The 17,766-nt window shown below is 51.2% G+C and overlaps 1 protein-coding gene across 2 annotated transcripts in view; it reads left to right on the forward strand.

Annotated features, from left to right (window-relative positions):
* HSPG2 (heparan sulfate proteoglycan 2) overlaps positions 1-17,766 on the forward strand; it is a 948,088-nt gene that overhangs the window by 893,644 nt on the left and 36,678 nt on the right. For both annotated transcript variants that reach the window (XM_078642606.1, XM_078642605.1), the window contains 4 exons: positions 203-424; positions 1,846-2,090; positions 6,927-7,098; positions 17,343-17,465. In XM_078642606.1, coding sequence (XP_078498732.1) covers positions 203-424; positions 1,846-2,090; positions 6,927-7,098; positions 17,343-17,465 — 762 coding nt within the window. The remainder of the gene's footprint in view (positions 1-202; positions 425-1,845; positions 2,091-6,926; positions 7,099-17,342; positions 17,466-17,766) is intronic.

Here is a 17,766-nt window from a genome sequence, read left to right on the forward strand (position 1 = left end):
CATTCATTCCCTTATAGGATCACCCCTGTTTGATGCCTGTCTATTCATTTGCTGGTTGTGGAACAGTTTGAGCTTAGACACTTCTTTGAGAAACTCAAGCAGCATTTAATGTAAAATGTGCCCAGCATCATTTGTCATCCACACACACTGGGTTTCCTGTTTAAATTCCTCTTTTTTTTCTTTCTGATCAAACACCTTATAGGAGTTATGGTGACCACACCTTCTTTCAATGGGGAAGATTCTTTTATCGCCTATCCACCCCTCACCAATATTCACTATGAACTACGTGTGGACATGGAGTTTAAGCCCTTTTCTCCCAATGGGCTTCTTTTCTTCAGTGGAGGAAAGCCAGCCCCCAGAGAGGACTTTGTGTCTCTGGCGATGGTCAATGGACACATGGAATTCCGCTATGAACTTGGATCCGGTAAGTGCTTGTGATCTTTGCAAAAACTGGGTCTTCTCCGAAACAGAGGCATGTTGGCAATGTTTGATCAAAAACTATACTGCCTTCAAACATTGTCGTATATCTGATCTTCATTTGGGAAGATGGTTGACTTAATTGCTTATAGCTTTGGAGTTCAAGTTTTGGTGTCTGTTCACGTATTATTTAAATTGATCTACATTTAAGGTTAAAGGACAATATGATGCATTTGATGAAATTAGGTACGGTGTTTAACCAGGACATAATGCATACTCACAGTTGACAAAGTTGATTTTCCTTGAAATGTAGTTTACTTGTATCTACATTGCAGCCAATGTTAACAGGGCACTTGTACTAACAAAGCTTGTGCTAGTACTGTAGCTGAAATATGGCTTGGCAAATAGGCCTTAAGCATTATTCCAAGGTGAGTCTAGTGAATTGGTACAGATAATGAAAACTTTCTCTGATCTCTTATATTCATTAACGCTGTATCATGTACTTTCCTAGGTCCTGTGCAACGCAAAAGGCAACAGTTCTTGGCTCATCTTGTTACTCTCAAGACACATACTTTGGCTGAATTCTTTGTGTAAAATAGAACATTAAATCAGCACTACCCTATCATAAGTCTGTGCCTCATCTAAGCACTAATTCTTGAATTTGAATAGGCGATGTTTCTCCATTTCCAACCTAGCCCTGCCCAGGGTTGAACCATTTTCTAGCCATACATGTCTGTTTTTGTGAGAAAGACTTGCTCTTACTTTACTTTGCAGTGCCCCACTTTCTACACCCTGTATTTTCCAATAGTCTTGGCTTTCCAGAGCCCTACCTTTTTATGAATATTCGTGCTTTGGCACCATCTTGACCGTGGGTCTCCAGTTTCGTTTACTTTGATCCGTCTCCTCCCACATTACACACCTGGAACTGTGGAGAGACCCAGATAAAGTACAACAAACCCATCTTTATAAAACCCATGCGATTTCTCTGTGAATCTCTACCTTCTAGTTTCAATGTTCTACTTTCAGAACTAAGGTCTCACTGTGATCCTTTAGCCACCTCTTACTTATTATTAAGAGATCCAACCAAAAAGCAGCATGGTCTAATTTATTCCTGCCATCTGGTGCCCAGTGCTGTTATTTCTCTTTTTCAGGTTGCGATTTAGGCATAGTAACTCATATTGCAATCCTCACAGAGTTACCTGAGCAATGCTAGGAAGATTTATTTGTCTCGTTAAAGGTATTGAAACACCCTGCTTCTCATTGTTTTTGTCTGTCAGTGTTTCAGACACAATATACACAAGAACTCATGTACATAAGGATTTCCTTAAACATTATGGGTTTGTAAGGTTCCATAATAGCTATTTATGGTATATTCTGAGTTTGATCTACAGCTTGATTCTCATTTTGTCTTTGCGCATCCATCCACAGGTCAAGCCATCCTTCGCAGTGCTGAACCTCTCGTCCTTGGCCACTGGCATAAGATATCTGCAGAACGGATGAACAAAGATGGGACCTTGCAGGTGGACACGAGCAAGCCAATAAAGAGATCCTCTCCTGGCAAAAGCCAGGGCCTCAATCTCCACACAGCCATGTTCTTGGGTGGTGTAGACCAATCCGTCACAGTGCCGGTAGCTGCCAACATCAGCAACCGATTCCATGGCTGCATTGGGGAGGTTAGTATCAACTGCAAAATAAATGTTTTGATCAAAATGATAAAAGTCTAGCTTGTAACAGATGATTTTAATTGATATTTGTAGGAAAGTGCCCCTTTTTGACATGTCACCCCCACTTTTTGCCTGGTATTTGAAGCAATTTTGACTTAAGTGCACTGGGTTCCTGCTAACTAAGTCCCCAGTGCTCTTTCCCTAAAACAAGGCAAGACGTTTAGCACTTCTGTAAGTCCCTAGTAAGTGGTACTCCTAGTACAGTTGGCATAGGTACTAAAGAGGGTTCCTAGGTGCTGCAGCATGTATTGTGCCACCTTAAGCTAACTACCACCAAACTCACCCAGGCTGCCAATGCAGGCTGGGTGAAATGGTGTAGACAAAGGTGAATATATGACCCTGTATACCACGCCCATTGACACTGCATGTAATATATGGAAGTCACCCCTACAGCAGGCCTTCTAGTCCTAAGGAAAGGTGCATTAAATTACATGTGAGGACATATCTGCATGAGCAGATATGCCCCTGTGCTGTCTAGTTGAAATGCTAGATAGTACAAGTGAACAGTGAAGCCATCTTAAGTATACATACTGGGCACTGGTCATTACGCGTTCCCCAGCTACATGATGGTTTCACTGAAACCTATGGTGTTTGGTATCAAACACATTGTCTTAAGAAATCCATACTGATGACAGTAGTGGATTTATTAAGGTATGCACCCAGAGAGCACCTTAGAGATGCCCCCTGAAAACAGACCAGCCTCCTAGTGTGCTGACTGATTGGTATCATCCAGCCTGCTACCACAGATTAGTTTCTGACCCTCTGGGGGTGAGGTCACGAACTCGGAGGTTAGAAACAATGCCTGCTCTGGCAGGAGGTGTTTACCCCTCCACCAGCAAGATGGCTAGTGAATCTGCATACCAAGGCCAAAGGCTTCAAAACCACTGCCGCCTTTCATATGCGACCCCGGCTTCCCCCAGACCTGGGATGATGATGGCCCCTGATAACAAATGCAGGTGGGCCTTGACCTTGCATGGATACAATGTGGACCAGTGGGTAACGTGTCCAGATGTCCAGCATGAGGGATATGTGATCACTTCGCGCACCCCTCCGGCCATGTGTGCTTTATTGGGGCCAATCTTCCTGGACCATTGTGGTGTCACTGCGCTTATCTGGCGGATGGACCTGAGTTTCCTGTTAGTGCATTTGTCTGCAGGCTACGTGCCACACCACCTGTGGTGTGTCAATCAGTAACCTCGGGCCTATGTTGCAGAGCCTGCCTGACAACATATTTCTGAGCCGGGGTTGACAGAGAGTTCATGACGGACAAGTTTGTTAATAGTGATGCGATTTCGCTCGTATATGTGAGTGTATCCTTATAAACACTGAATCAATGTTATTTACAGAAGTACAAGCAACTTAATAACATTTCAATACTCTAGCCACTGGGTACATTTGCTGTTAAAAAAAAAATATATATATCAATCAATCAATCATAACACTTGTATAGCGCACTACTCACCTGTGAGGGTCTCAAGGCGCTTGGGGGAAGGGGTCCGCTATTGCTCGAACAGCCAGGTCTTGAGTTGTCTCCTGAAGGCGAGATGGTCCTGGGTCAGTCGAAGGTGGATGGGGAGGGAGTTCCATGTTTTGGCTGCCAGGTAGGAGAAGGATCTGCCTCCGGCGGTGGCTCTTCGGATGCGTGGAACGGCGGCGAGGGCGAGGCTAGTAGATCGTAGCTGGCGGGTGGGCGTGTAGAAGGTCAGTCGGTCGTTGAGGTACTTGGGGCCCAGGTCGTGGAGAGACTTGTGTGAGTGAGGAGCCTGAACGTGATCCTCTTGTTGACGGGGAGCCAGTGCAGGTCCCTCAGGTGGCCGGAGATGTGGCTGCGTCGGGGGATGTCCAGGATGAGTCGGGCGGAGGCGTTCTGGATGCGTTGGAGTCTCCTCTGTAGCTTGGCTGTGGTTCCGGCGTAGAGGGTGTTTCCGTAGTCCAGTCGGCTGGTGACGAGTGCCTGGGTGACCGTCTTCCTGGTTTCGATCGGGATCCATCGGAAGATCTTGCGGAGCATGCGTAGGGTGTTGAAGCACGATGAGGAGACGGCGTTGACTTGTCTGGTCATCGAGAGGGAAGAGTCCAGGATGAAGCCCAGGTTGCGTGCGTGGTCTGTTGGCTTGGGAGCGGTGCCCAGGGCGGGAGGCCACCAGGAGTCGTCCCAGGCGGAGGGCGATGGTCCCAGGATTAGGACTTCCGTCTTGTCTGAGTTCAGTTTCAGGCGGCTGTTCTTCATCCACTCAGCGACGTCTTTCATCCCTTCGTGTAGGCTGGTTCTGGCGGTGTCGGGGTCCCTGGTGAGGGAGAGGATCAGCTGGGTGTCGTCGGCGTAGGAGATGATGTTGAGGTTGTGTTGGCGTGCGATGGCTGCAAGAGGTCTCATGTAGACGTTGAAGAGGGTGGGGCTGAGTGATGATCCTTGTGGTACGCCGCAGATGACTTCGGTGGCCTCGGATCGAAACGGGGGGAGGCGGACTCTCTGTGTTCTTCCGGTGAGGAACGAGATGATCCACTCCAGTGCCTTTTCTTGGATGCCGATGTTGTTGAGGCATTGAACTAGGGTGCGGTGGCAGACAGTGTCGAACGCTGCGGAGAGGTCCAGGAGGATGAGTGCCGCTGTTTCCCCGTTGTCGAGCAGGGCTCGGATGTCGTCGGTGGCTGCGATCAGGGCGGTCTCGGTGCTGTGGTTGGCTCTGAAACCGGACTGCGAGGGGTCGAGGGATCCGTTCGTCTCGAGGAAGGCGGCCAGCTGTCTGTTAACGATCTTCTCGATGACTTTCGCAGGAAAAGGGAGGAGCGAGATGGGGCGGAAGTTCTTGAGGTCGGTGGGGTCCGCTGTTGGTTTCTTCAGAAGGGCGCTGAGCTCGGCGTGCTTCCAGCTCTCCGGGAAGGTGGCGGTGTTGAAGGAGGTGTTGATGATGTTCCGGAGTTGGGGTGCGATGGTGGAGTCGGCCTTGTTGAAGACGTGGTGGGGGCAGGGGTCGGTCGGAGATCCGGAGTGGATGGTGTTCATCGTGCGGGCTGTGTCTTCGGTGGTCACCGTGGTCCAGGTGCGGAGGGTGGCGGTGGGGTGCGTTGGTTCGGCGGTTGGGTGCGTGGATGGTGCCCCGAAGCTGTTGTGGATGTCGGCGATCTTGCGGTGGAAGAACGAGGTGAGAGAGTCGCAGAGATCTTGTGAAGGAGTGATGTCGTTGTTGCCGGTGCTGGGGTTGGAGAACTCCTTGACGATGTTGAAGAGTTCCTTGCTGTCATGGGTGTTGTTGTCCAGCCGTTCCTTCAGTGATTTCTTCTTGGTGGTGCGGATAAGTTGGTGGTGCTTGCGGGTGGCTTGTTTGAGGGCGGTCATGTTGTCTGTGGTCTGGTCGAGGAGCCAGGTTTTCTCGAGGGTGCGGCAGTTCTTCTTGGAGTCCTTGAGTTCGTCGGTGAACCAGGAGGCCGCCTTGCTTCTGGGTCTGCTGGGAGGTTTCTTCAGTGGTGCGAGGTCGTCGGCGCAGGCGGTCAGCCACTGTGTGAAGTTGCGGGCTGCTTCGTTGGGGTCCGTTGTGCTGGCGGGTGGGCTCTGGCTGAGGGAGGTGGTGAGCTGGTCGGCGGTGATCTTGCTCCAGCTCCTGTGAGGAACCTGTTGCGGATGGTGGTGGGTCGTGGTTCTTCTGAAGCTGAAGTGGACGCAGCTGTGGTCGGTCCAGTGGAGTCCGGTGGCGTGGCTGAAGGTGATGTGCTTGCTGGAAGAGAAGACTGGATCAAGCGTGTGGCCGGCGTAGTGGGTCGGGGTGTACACCAGTTGCTTGAGTCCGAGGTTGGCGAGGTTTTCCAGCAGGGTGGCGGTGTTGCGGTCCTTGTTGTTCTCCAGGTGGAAGTTGAGGTCCCCTAGGAGGATGTAGTCGGCGGAGGGGAGGGCGTGCGGGCTGATGAAGTCCATGATGTCTTCGCTGAATTGTGTGCGTGGTCCCGGGGATCTGTAGACGAGGGTGCCTCTGAGGGTCGTCTTTGGGTCGGTGTGTATCTGGAAGTGGAGATATTCGGCGGCGGCGAAGGTGTCGTTAGAGTCGGTCGTGATGCGGATGGTGTTCTTGTGTACGATGGTGATGCCTCCTCCAGTCTGGTTGACGCGGTCTCTCCGGATGATCTTGTACCCGTCCGGGATGGCGATGGCGATGTCGGGCGCTGAGGAGGTGTTCATCCAGGTTTCTGTGAGGAAGGCGATGTCTGGTGATGTTGTGTCGAGGAGGTTCCAGAGTTCCACGGCGTGTCTGTGGACGGAGCGGGTGTTGAGCAGGATGCACTTCAGGTGGTTGCTGCTGGTGTTTGGCTTGGTGGGTGCGGTGCAGGTCCGGAGGCAGGTGAACTTGCAGGTTTTGCAGGTGAAGGCAGAGGGCACTAAGGGCACCAGATGGCAGATGTAAAAGAGAAGAAAGAGGCAAAGCGCAAGAAAAAAACGAGTAAAAAACGATTAAAAACGGGTAAAGAACTAGGCAGCAAATAACGAAGGCAGCAGAGGTCACCAGGGCACCAGAGGGCTGATGGAGACAGTAGCAGGGGTGTGTGGGGGCGACCTCGCCTGGTTATATATATATTTATATATATCTATATATATATATATACATATATATATATATATATTAGTCAGTCAGAGTCTTTTGTTACCATATTGAAGTGACAATCCAAATAGCGTGCAAATGTAAAATCTGTCTTTGTTCTGGGACATCTATTTCTGTCTTGGAGACAAACACCTAGCTTAACTTGATAGTTTTTTACTACCCTGATATGAAATTAGTGTTCTTTCATTTGTAGGTATCTGTGAATGGGAAGAAGGTGGATATTTCCTACAGTTTCCTGGACAGCCATGAAATTTCTCAGTGTTATGACCGCTCACCTTGTGACCGTATGCCATGCCTGCATGGTGGTCGCTGCATGCCAGCGGGAGAGTATGAGTTCCAGTGTCTTTGCCCAGATGGGTTTAAAGGTGAGTACAATGAGAAAGTGACACATAGATGAACAGAAAGCAGGAGAATCATACAACTTGTACACCTCGTCCTCTGCATCTGCACTATAATTCCCTAGCTGATGTACTTTTTAAAGCTTGCACTGTGTGATTTGCCTCCTATTCACCCTCTACATACAGGGAGTTGGCTGTTGCAGCAGAGCAAGATGCTAATGCAGAGTGGTCACTTACAAATGTTTTACATTTGTGAGGTTATACTCTGGATGCTGTAACTGCACAACTAAAAACAAACTGTTCTGGAGGTAAAAGTTTATGAATCTTTTAAATTCATTGAGCACTTCAGTCCTAGGCATAAAATTCCCTTTCTTCCTTTGCTAGTCACCTGAGTCTTCTGTTAATGGTGGAGAAAACTGTATTCTTGATTCAGTGAGGAAAATGTAGTTTATTCACCAATTTGAAATGCATGTTTGATTGTATAACAAACATTTCTTCCCTCATGTGAAGGGATGTATGCCTCCACTGCTCACTTGCCTCGGCCCTAAACTTTGACATCTTGCTATCCTTAGACAAATTTCACAGAGGCATTCACATTTAGATGTTCTAGTGTCATGCAGTGGTTCCTTTGTCATTTGGCCTTCCAGTGTAGGATTTAAAAGGTGTTGCACTATTGCAGCTGCTAAACATCCTGGCCTATTTGGTGAAACACTGGTCATTAATTACTAGCCATTTCACACTTGCACTTAATCATTTACTCTACATACTTCACCGAATTGGAATGGGAATCACACCACAAGTGCTATGCTCGATCTAATATCCAAGGAAGGAGCTCTAAACGTTGACTTGTCAGATCTTTTTCCACATCCCATCTAAGATTCAGAAGTCTAGAGGCCATGGGCGAAACCCAGATATTGGACAAGGGACACAAGAAACTTGAGCAGAGAGGACCTTGACTCATTTTGCCAAAGGAGACTCAACCCCCCCACCCCCCAATTCCGATCCGCGTGCAAGAACCCAAAATAGCACACCCATGGTGCAATCAACATTTAAACGACAAAAGGATGGCTCTCAGACTAGCGGAACGATCATAGAGACATAATTCCTCTGCGACGCACCTAAACTGACTCCTAGAGAGTAGAAACAAATACAAAAAGAGCACATGGAATGCCAAAACATCCTTCTTCAGAGTCCAGCTAGACAACGCCAAAAATACAGGGCTAACTCTTTAAAACGGTCAAGCAACAAACAGGAACAGATATTCCCACCATATCTGAAAGAAACAGGTTAGTATTAGATTCCTTACCTTAGAATATCCCCAGGCGTCAGTCTGGATCCGGAAACTTTTGCGTAGCAGTACCCCTGTGCGTCGGTAGGCGTCGTCTGCAGGCGTCCCCTGCGGCTCCGCGTCCGTCGTCGGCGTCGTGCGCCGTGATGACGTCGCTGGAGTATATAGACGCCGCCTCCGCGCGCTGACGTCAGTTCTTCTTTTTTCCGCGCCAGTAGCGCAGATCCGAGAAGTGCAGTACTCCGGTCTTTTGACCAAAGTTTTTGAATCTTTAATAATTGTTCCGGTGCCGGTAGGATGCCCGGTTTTAAGAACTGTGACGGTTGTGACCGCACCATGTCGGTCACGGATCATCACCGACTCTGCCTCCGGTGTCTGGGCCCCGACCACGCCGTGGACGACTGTGTCGATTGCCTGGCCCTGACGAGTAAAGCTAGGCGGGAGCGGTCCCGCAAGCTACTCGAACTGCGGGTGTCGGACCCACGTCGAGAGCGGTCCCGGTCCGGCCGGAGGTCGAGGGAGCGGTCGAGGGAGCGGTCGCGGAGCCATCACGAGCGCTCCGGAAGTCGTCACCATTCCTCTGGTTCCTCAGGTAGGGGACACAAGAAGTCGGGGCGTCGTCATCGTACCCCCGACTTCCCCCGACGCGCGCGCGCGCGCGATGCGGCCGGGGGTTCGGGTGGCCCCACCCCCGCGGCTCCGCGTGAGTCGCCGGCGCGGCCTGCTCCATACCCTGCGGTCCCTGGGCAAGGCGCGTCGCGTGAGGAGATAGAGGAGTTCCTTATGGCCATGAGGGCACTGTCTCCTCCGACGGGGCCTACGGCGCCTTCGGGCCCTGTGCTCCCGTCCGGGGGTCCTAGCGGTTTGGGTGTTCCTGCCTCGACGCCGTCGGGTGCTCCGGCTCCGACGCTGCCGACGGCTCCGACCCCGGCGCCGCAGGGACCCTCAGGGTCGACGCCGGCTGGTCTACCGGCCTCTCCGGCGCCGGTTCCATCGGGGTTGCCCCCGATGCCGCCCCCGCGCGGCGCCGGTGCTCCGACGCCGCCACGGCGCGGCGCCGGGGCCGGCTCCGGGCGGCGCCGTCCCCATGACCTCTCCGACTCCGGACGCGGAGTCGGACCGGCGTCGCCCGACGCCGAGTCCGACGCCGATGGGGCCTGTGGACCCCGAGGAGCCGGTCTACATTGTTGACTCCGAATATGGGGAAGATGTAGAATACGGAGAGGTTTGGGAGGGGTCTGAGGACCCTCTGTCACGTGAGTGTCAGTACAATGTGGACTGGTAATTTGGGTGACGCCAGTGGTCTGGACGACTCTCCTAACCCTGGTTTTGTCTCGCCTCCTACTGTGGCTTCGGAGGCTGGGGCTGCTTATTCAGTGGTGTTGATGAGGGCTGCCAAGGCCTCACACCTTGAGCTCCCCGTCGCGGTCGTGAGGCCTAACATCCTCACTGAGGTCTTCAAACCGCAGTCATGCCCACAGGAGCCTCTGCTGCCGTTCAACGATGCCTTGACAGACGTTCTTTTGGGCACGTGGTCCAGGCCCGCTTCAGGTTCGCCTGTTGATAGGAACGTGGCCAGACGCCACCGTCCGTGTCCGGACGACCCCAAGTTCCTGTCCACCCATCCCACCCCTGAGAGTCTGGTGATCCAGGCCTCGACCTCCCAGACCGCATTCCCGTCGGCCCCGCCCGACCGGGAATCCAAGAGGTACGACCAATATGGAAAGCAGGTCTTCTCGTCCCTGAGTCTGGGACTGCGGTCTTGCAATACCGCATGCCTCTTGGGCCGCTACACCCACTCTCTGTGGGATACGGTCGCGGAGTTGCTGCCAGAATGCCCGCAGGAGGTACGGGCAAAGCTCGGCAAGGCTATGATTGAAGGCCGAGATGCAGCAAGATACTCCATCAGGTGTGGTCTTGATACGACCGACTCGCTGGGCAGAGCGATGTCCACGACGGTGGCGATTTGTCGCCACGCCTGGCTGAGATCCGCCAACTTTTCGGCAGATGTCCAAAATACTTTGATGGACATGCCGTTCGATGGTAGTCGCCTGTTTGGCGACAAGGCGGACCACGCGCTGGAGCGCTTCAAGGACTCCAGGGTCACGGCCAAGTCCTTGGGTCTCTCGACCCAGCGCCAGCAAACGGGTTCGTTTCGCTCCTTTCGTGGCCACGGAAGGGGCGGTCCCACACGTGCTGCCAGCCACGCACCGCAGAACACTTCTCAACGCGGTGGCGGCCGTGGATTCCGCCGTGGAGGCGGTCGGGGACAACGGCGAGGTCAGACCACACCTCCCCCCGCAGCATCAGCCTCCAAATCCTCCTAGTCCGTGCTTTCAGGCCCATGTGACGCCAGTGGGTGGCAGGGTTCGCCATCACCACTCCCGCTGGCGCTCTATCACATCGGACAGGTGGGTGCTGCAGCTCGTCCGAAGGGGCTACTCCCTCCCCTTCGAGACCTCTCCTCCAGCCATGCCACCGCAGAACCACCGTGTGTCGGGGGACCACTTGACACTTCTGCAGGAGGAAGTTACGGCCCTCTTGGCCAAGGGGGCCATCGAGCGCGTTCCTGGGCCAGAAGTAGGGCGTGGTTGCTATTCCCACTACTTTCTGGTACCCAAGAAGGACAAGGGGGGCCTCCGTCCTATCTTGGATCTACGGAACGTCAACGGCTTCCTCCGGAAGGAGAAGTTCAAGATGTTGACTTTGGCTCAGGTCTTGGCTGCTCTAGACCCACAAGACTGGATGGTGGCGTTGGACTTGCAGGATGCGTATTTTCACATCCCCGTCCTGCCGGCCCACCGGCGTTACCTGCGGTTCACGGTAGGCCACGAGCACTTTCAGTTTATCGTGCTCCCATTCGGCCTTACCAGCGCCCCACGGGTGTTCACGAAAGTGATGGCGGTGGTCGCAGCTCATCTGCGCCGGTTAGGGGTTTCAGTCTTCCCCTACCTCGACGACTGGTTGTTGAAGGCGGGCTCGCCCCAGACAGTCGTCCACCACCTTCAGATGACGGCAGACCTCCTGCACGAGCTGGGGTTTTCCATCAATGTGCCGAAATCACACCTGTGTCCCTCTCAACAGCTCCTTTTCATCGGAGCGGTTCTCGATTCGGCGCAGTTTCGGGTTTATCCTCCGGAACGGCGGATCCGGGATATCCAGGCTTTGATTCCCATCTTTCAGCCGTTATCCCGGGTTTCGGTCAGGTTGACGCTGCGGCTGCTGGGGCTGATGGCTTCCTGCATCCTTCTGGTGCATCGCGCCCGGTGGCGGATGCGGGCTCTGCAGTGGGACCTGAAGTTTCAGTGGGCCCAGCATCAAGGCAACCTATCCGACCATGTCCTGATCTCGGAGGGCACTGCGAGCCAGTTGCAGTGGTGGCTTACGGACCGCGATTGGGTCAGAGACAGATGCCTCTCCCTTCCCCAACCGGAGCACGTGGTTGTGACGGACGCGTCCCTCCAGGGCTGGGGAGGCCACTTGGGAGAGGCGGAGATCAGAGGTATCTGGTCTCCGGCGGAATCCCGGCTCCACATCAACATGTTGGAGCTGCGGGCGATTCGCCTAGCACTGAAGGCATTCCTCCCCTTTGTCAACGGGAGTGTAGTGCAGGTGTTCACGGACAACACCACCGCCATGTGGTACTGCAACAAGCAGGGCGGAGTGGGGTCGTGGACCCTTTGCCAGGAGGCTCTGCGTCTCTGGCAATGGCTTGAACGTCAGGGCGTGACTCTGACGGTTCAACACCTGGCAGGTTCTCTGAACGCCAGGGCGGACGAACTCAGCCGTCGGTGCTCGGTGGATCACGAATGGCGTCTGAACTCGGACGTGGCGAAAGGCCTCTTTCTGCAATGGGGAGAGCCTTGGTTAGATCTATTCGCCACAGAAGAGAACGCGCAATGTCATCAGTTCTGCGCGTTGGAGTTTCCAAGACGGCACTCGCTCGGCAACGCCTTTCGGCGCGAGTGGAGCTGCGGTCTGTTGTACGCCTTTCCGCCTATACCACTTCTGCCCAGAGTGCTGAAGAAGATCAGGCGCGACCGGGCCCAAGTTATCCTTGTGGCTCCGGACTGGGCTCGAAGGTACTGGTATCCCGAGCTACTCAGCATGTCAGTCGGTCCCTCGATCCGCCTGCCCCTTCGGGAGGACCTTCTGTCGCAGCAGCAGGGGACGGTCCTCCACCCGAACCTGTCCAGTCTCCACCTCCATGCGTGGAGATTGAGCGGCGACAGTTGAGGCCATTTGACTTGCCTCCTGAGGTTTGTGATGTGATTCTGGCAGCCAAGCGTCCCTCCACAAAGTCGGTATACGCCTGCCGGTGGAACAGATTTGTGGCATGGTGCACAGCAAAGGCTGTGGACCCTCTCTCTGCCCCTCTTTCCGAGGTTCTCCTCTTTCTTCTCTCTCTTGCCCAGCAGGGCTCTGCTCTGGGCACTATCAAGGGCTACCTTTCTGCCCTTTCGGCCTTTCTAAGGCTGCCTGATCAACCTTCTTTGTTCAAGTCCCCTATTGTAACGAGATTCTTGAAGGGCATCACGCACATGTATCCACCTGTTCCGTTCGTGATGCCTCAGTGGGACTTGAACCTGGTTCTGACATTATTGATGTGCGCTCCCTTTGAGCCACTTCATTCCTGTCCTCTCCGTCTCCTGACTTTAAAGACGGCCTTCCTGGTTGCCATCACCTCTGCCAGGAGAGTGAGTGAGCTCCAGGCTCTTTCTGTCAAACCTCCTTTCATGTCCATTCATCCAGACAAGGTGGTTCTGAGAACTAGACCTTCTTTCCTGCCCAAAGTAGTATCTGCTTTTCACATCGGGCAGTCCATCACCTTACCCTCCTTCTTCCCGCCTCCGCATCCTTCAAAGGATGAAGAGCGGCTCCATCGTCTGGACCCAAAACGTGCGCTTTCATTTTATATGGATCGCACACGCCAGTTCCGGGTGGATGACCAACTGTTTGTTGGCTACGTGGGTGCGAAGAAGGGACGGGCGGTACATAAACGGACCATCTCTCGGTGGGTCGTTCTGTGCATCAAAGCGTGCTACTCTTTGGCTCGGAAGGAGCCTCCTGTTGGGCTGAGGGCCCATTCCACTCGGGCCACGGCGGCTACTACTGCCCTGGGCCGGGGAGTCCCTTTGCAGGACATTTGCCAGGCGGCTACGTGGGCCTCGCTGCACACCTTTGCGAGGCACTACTGCCTGGACAGTCAAGTCCGGAGGGATGGCTTCTTTGGCCGTTCGGTTCTCCAGGACTTTCTGGTGTAGGTTGTATTGGTTCGCAGACCCACCACCGGGGTTGGTATTGCTGGGGTATCTATTCTAAGGTAAGGAATCTAATACTAACCTGTTTCTTTCAGATGAACAAGTTACTTACCTTCGGTAACGATATATCTGTAAGAAACAGTAGTTAGTATTAGATTCCTTACCGCCCCGCCCATCCTCCCCGTTCTGCGAACTGATACCTAGGGTTAAGGACATCCCTTTCAGGGCCCTAGTTTCAAATGGCACCAGTGTTGGTTCTCACATGGCTCTGCGTGTTCTGGCGCGGAAAAGCTATGTACAAAGAACTGACGTCAGCGCGCGGAGGCGGCGTCTATATACTCCAGCGACGTCATCACGGCGCACGACGCCGACGACGGACGCGGAGCCGCAGGGGACGCCTGCAGACGACGCCTACCGACGCGCAGGGGTACTGCTACGCAAAAGTTTCCAGATCCAGACTGACGCCTGGGGATATTCTAAGGTAAGGAATCTAATACTAACTACTGTTTCTTACAGATATATCGTTACCGAAGGTAAGTAACTTGTTCAACAGGAACACTTCAACAGAGTCCTGTGATGCATTCATCTCTTTTTTCAAAGAGAAAATAAAAATCGAAGAGTCATTTATAATTTACATAGACACAAAACAAGAGCTGAATCTAAAAAGGCAATCATCCCAGGGGGAAATGTCAATTGTTGAGAAGGTTGACAAATTCAACTTCCCCAAGAAGTCCACAAATTAGGTTATTAGGAGTGATGTCAAAACCTTCAATGAAATGAGAACAATAATATCATAGCATCAATGAAACCAACTATGCACTTCAATGAACCCCATCCCCTCTACAATCATTAAGGGTCTCAGACAACTATTTCCCCCCTCGGGACGCAGATTGGTAACATCTTACTAACTCAAGGTGGAATCCCAGACTGCTTGAAGATTGGACAAACAACTCCGATCCTGAAAAAAAGGCACCAATCTGAGGGACGTAAACATTTTTTGTCCGGTCTCAAACATCCCCTACCTCACAAAACAATTGTAAAATTGCATAAATAATCAACTCTGTCCACCCAATGAACAGTTCAACCTACTTGACTAGGTCCAATCTGGATTCAGACCAATACAAAGCAGAGAAACCGCTACCCTGCACATAATCAGTGATGCTCTCAAAGTCTTGGACCATAACGATTCTTGCTTACTCGTAATCCTCAACCTTTGTTCAGCATTCAACATGGTCAATCATGACACACTCCTAGCCCTACCTGAGGCAGAATGGGACTATTTTGTATTGTTCTAAAATGATTCGCATCTTTTCTGCGAAATCCAGTGCGGAGTTCTTCAAGGGTCCACTATCTCTCCCACACTCGTCAACCACTGACGGAGATACACAATAATGTGAACCTCGCCTACCACATGTATGTTGACACCCAGCTGTATGTAAGAATTTACTCCTTGGATATCACCAACTCTGTGAAACCGTAACAAAACTCAAATCTTGCTAGCATGAAATCAACTCAATTTGAACTCACAGAAAGTGGAATTCCTCATCATTTGCCCACCCTCATAGCAGAACTGATCAACCACCTAGATGCTGCCCTCAATTGGAAACCATTGTCATCAAATCAATGAAATCTAACCTTGGACAAATAATTTAACAAGCCAGCGCAAATAAGCGCATCCACTCATTGTGCGGCCCACCAACTCAAGATGGTGAAGCCGTTCATCCTGCCCCCAAACTTGCAGTACAGTCACGATTCGTATCCAGAATGGACTACGAGAGTGCTACCCTGATGGGTTTAGTAAAATCACAAACCGCTCCACTCAAGGCAACCCTCAACGCCACATCAAGATTGGTAACAGGAACACAATGCTTTGGTCACATTACACCATCTCTCAAGACTCTCCACTGGCTAACTCTTGAAGCCAGGATCCAGCTGAAAATTGCGTGACTCAAGCGCAATGCCCTGCAGATCTATGCACTATTGTAACTTAAGCAAAAGCTTACATTCTTGGGAGGTAGCCGCTCCCTAAGGAGTGCCAAGTCCCTATGACTTGAACCCCTGAGATTCAGAAAGATAAAGACCTACTCCCTTACATTCTTCAGTTCCGCCTCGAGAATATGGAACTGTCTGCCTTGTGAGATTCAAACGAACCCTTCAGTCATATTTTTCAGAAAAGAGGTTAAAATGCTGCTATTTAACAGATTCCTCCTGTAACGACCGAGAACAAGGATGGCCTGAGGGACCACCCGACACGCTCCTTCTGAAACATAGGAGTCTTGAGCCTCTAAAATGAGTCTCTGGAAAATGACAAGTACTCCTTGGACCATATTTGTTCTGTAACTGATGATGGTTGTTTTATGTACAGTGCACTGATGCCCTTGGGATGCGTTTGTGCTTTATAAAACTCTAAAATAATTAAACCAAAAACGCCCCTGGCACAAATGGTCACACCAGCTTCACAGTTCATAGGGTAAGCTGAATCTACATTGCCTAACCAAGCTATGTAAAAGCATCATTGACATGCCTGGATCCACATAGTCCTGGCAACTAAAGGATCACTGCTGTGCCATACTGTATATTGCCTTGTTTTGTAACTCAGTGACCATTCATTAGCCATATTGTACCCTGTATGTAAATCACCATTGTGTATATAAACTGCGTACTGTCAAAACCCACTAACACTACAGTCACCAGGGCTTTCAGGCCTGCTCTATAAAAGAGACTAGGACTGCTTAGTGCATGTAGACTGAGGCTCCCAGTGTTGGAACCAGCAAAAGTCTCTATTGATGCTAGATTGATGCTTCCAATGCTGTAATACCACAGGTAGTTTGCAGCCATCGCAGCAACTTGTGCTTCCGTCTTGCTGTCAGTGCTATTGTTCCAGTTTTCTTCAAGTTACGCTGAGGGTTAGCTGACCTGCTTCAGCTACCAGACAGCCATGGGGTAAAGTTCACCTGGCACCAACCTTATGCACACGTCTCAAGAGCAGTCTTTATTCTCCATCCCACAACTCCCCCCTCTCCTACTACTGACCACATATGCTGAAATATGAAGGCCAGTTGTAGAGGCAGGGAAAAGGAAAGGAAATAAGAGGGAAAACAGAAAAACAGGGCTCCACCACTTCTACCTTGTCACCCAGCTAATCACTGTGGTCTGCAGAATGGAGCGAGTTCCTGACAAACATTTTTGTTAAGTGACTATACCCAGGAATCTAAGATGCCATGATTTTTGTGCTAGGTTGAGGGAGCGGAAAAAAATCCCCAACCCCAATGCCACACATCAACCCAAACATCCACCCCAAACCTCCTCTACTCCCTCACCCCCTTGCAAACAGCCAAATGTGCTTCTAGTGTCCCTCTTCTTCTGGGACATTTGGAAGTGGAAGCTAGTAAAATCTATTTTGATCACCCGCACTAGTACCTTTTTGAGTGCAGTCGGGTAGTTTCCTCCAAATAGCCAAAGTTCTGAGGAAACATGAACTGACGTCAGACACACCCACCCCCCAAAGGAATACTCATTTGGTTTTTGGGGCCTGATATTGTTGCTTTGGTTGATGCGTTTGCTGTGTGCGCTAAAGTGATCTGCAACAAATTACTAATATTCAGCTCTCTCCATTGTAAATTTGGTTCCATACGGATGTTTTACTAGTCATGTGTCATACTTAGGTTGCTTTAAACCCTGCATCTTCCAGAGAGCTCTGATTGTGTTGTTTTTCACTGCAGGTGATCGCTGTGAAACAAAGGTGCACCAGTGCCTACCTGGCAGCCGTTGCTATAATGGTGGAACATGCAAAGACCACCATTGCATTTGCCCTCCTGGCTTCACAGGGACACATTGTGAACAAGGTAGGATTGTCTCCCAGTCAATGTATCAATGTTTCTAAAAGGAACTCCCCCGCCACATACCTGACATCTATGCCTCATTCCTGTGGTGGGTAAAGTTGTGGGTTTGATGTTCTCTTTGCTGCCCTGAAGAGGTTCTGGATACTTGTTATCAGTTGTTAGTATCAGATAGTTAAAGTGTGACATTTTTTTATGCTCAAAATAACATTGTGTAACTTGGGGTCCTTTGGTGTTCTGCGTAACCAGTAGCCGTATAACTGTTTACAGGGAACTTTAATGGATTTAATTTTGGGGTAACAAGTGA

This window comes from Lissotriton helveticus, chromosome 5_1, assembly GCF_964261635.1.
Source record: "Lissotriton helveticus chromosome 5_1, aLisHel1.1, whole genome shotgun sequence".
Lineage (NCBI taxonomy): Eukaryota > Metazoa > Chordata > Amphibia > Caudata > Salamandridae > Lissotriton > Lissotriton helveticus.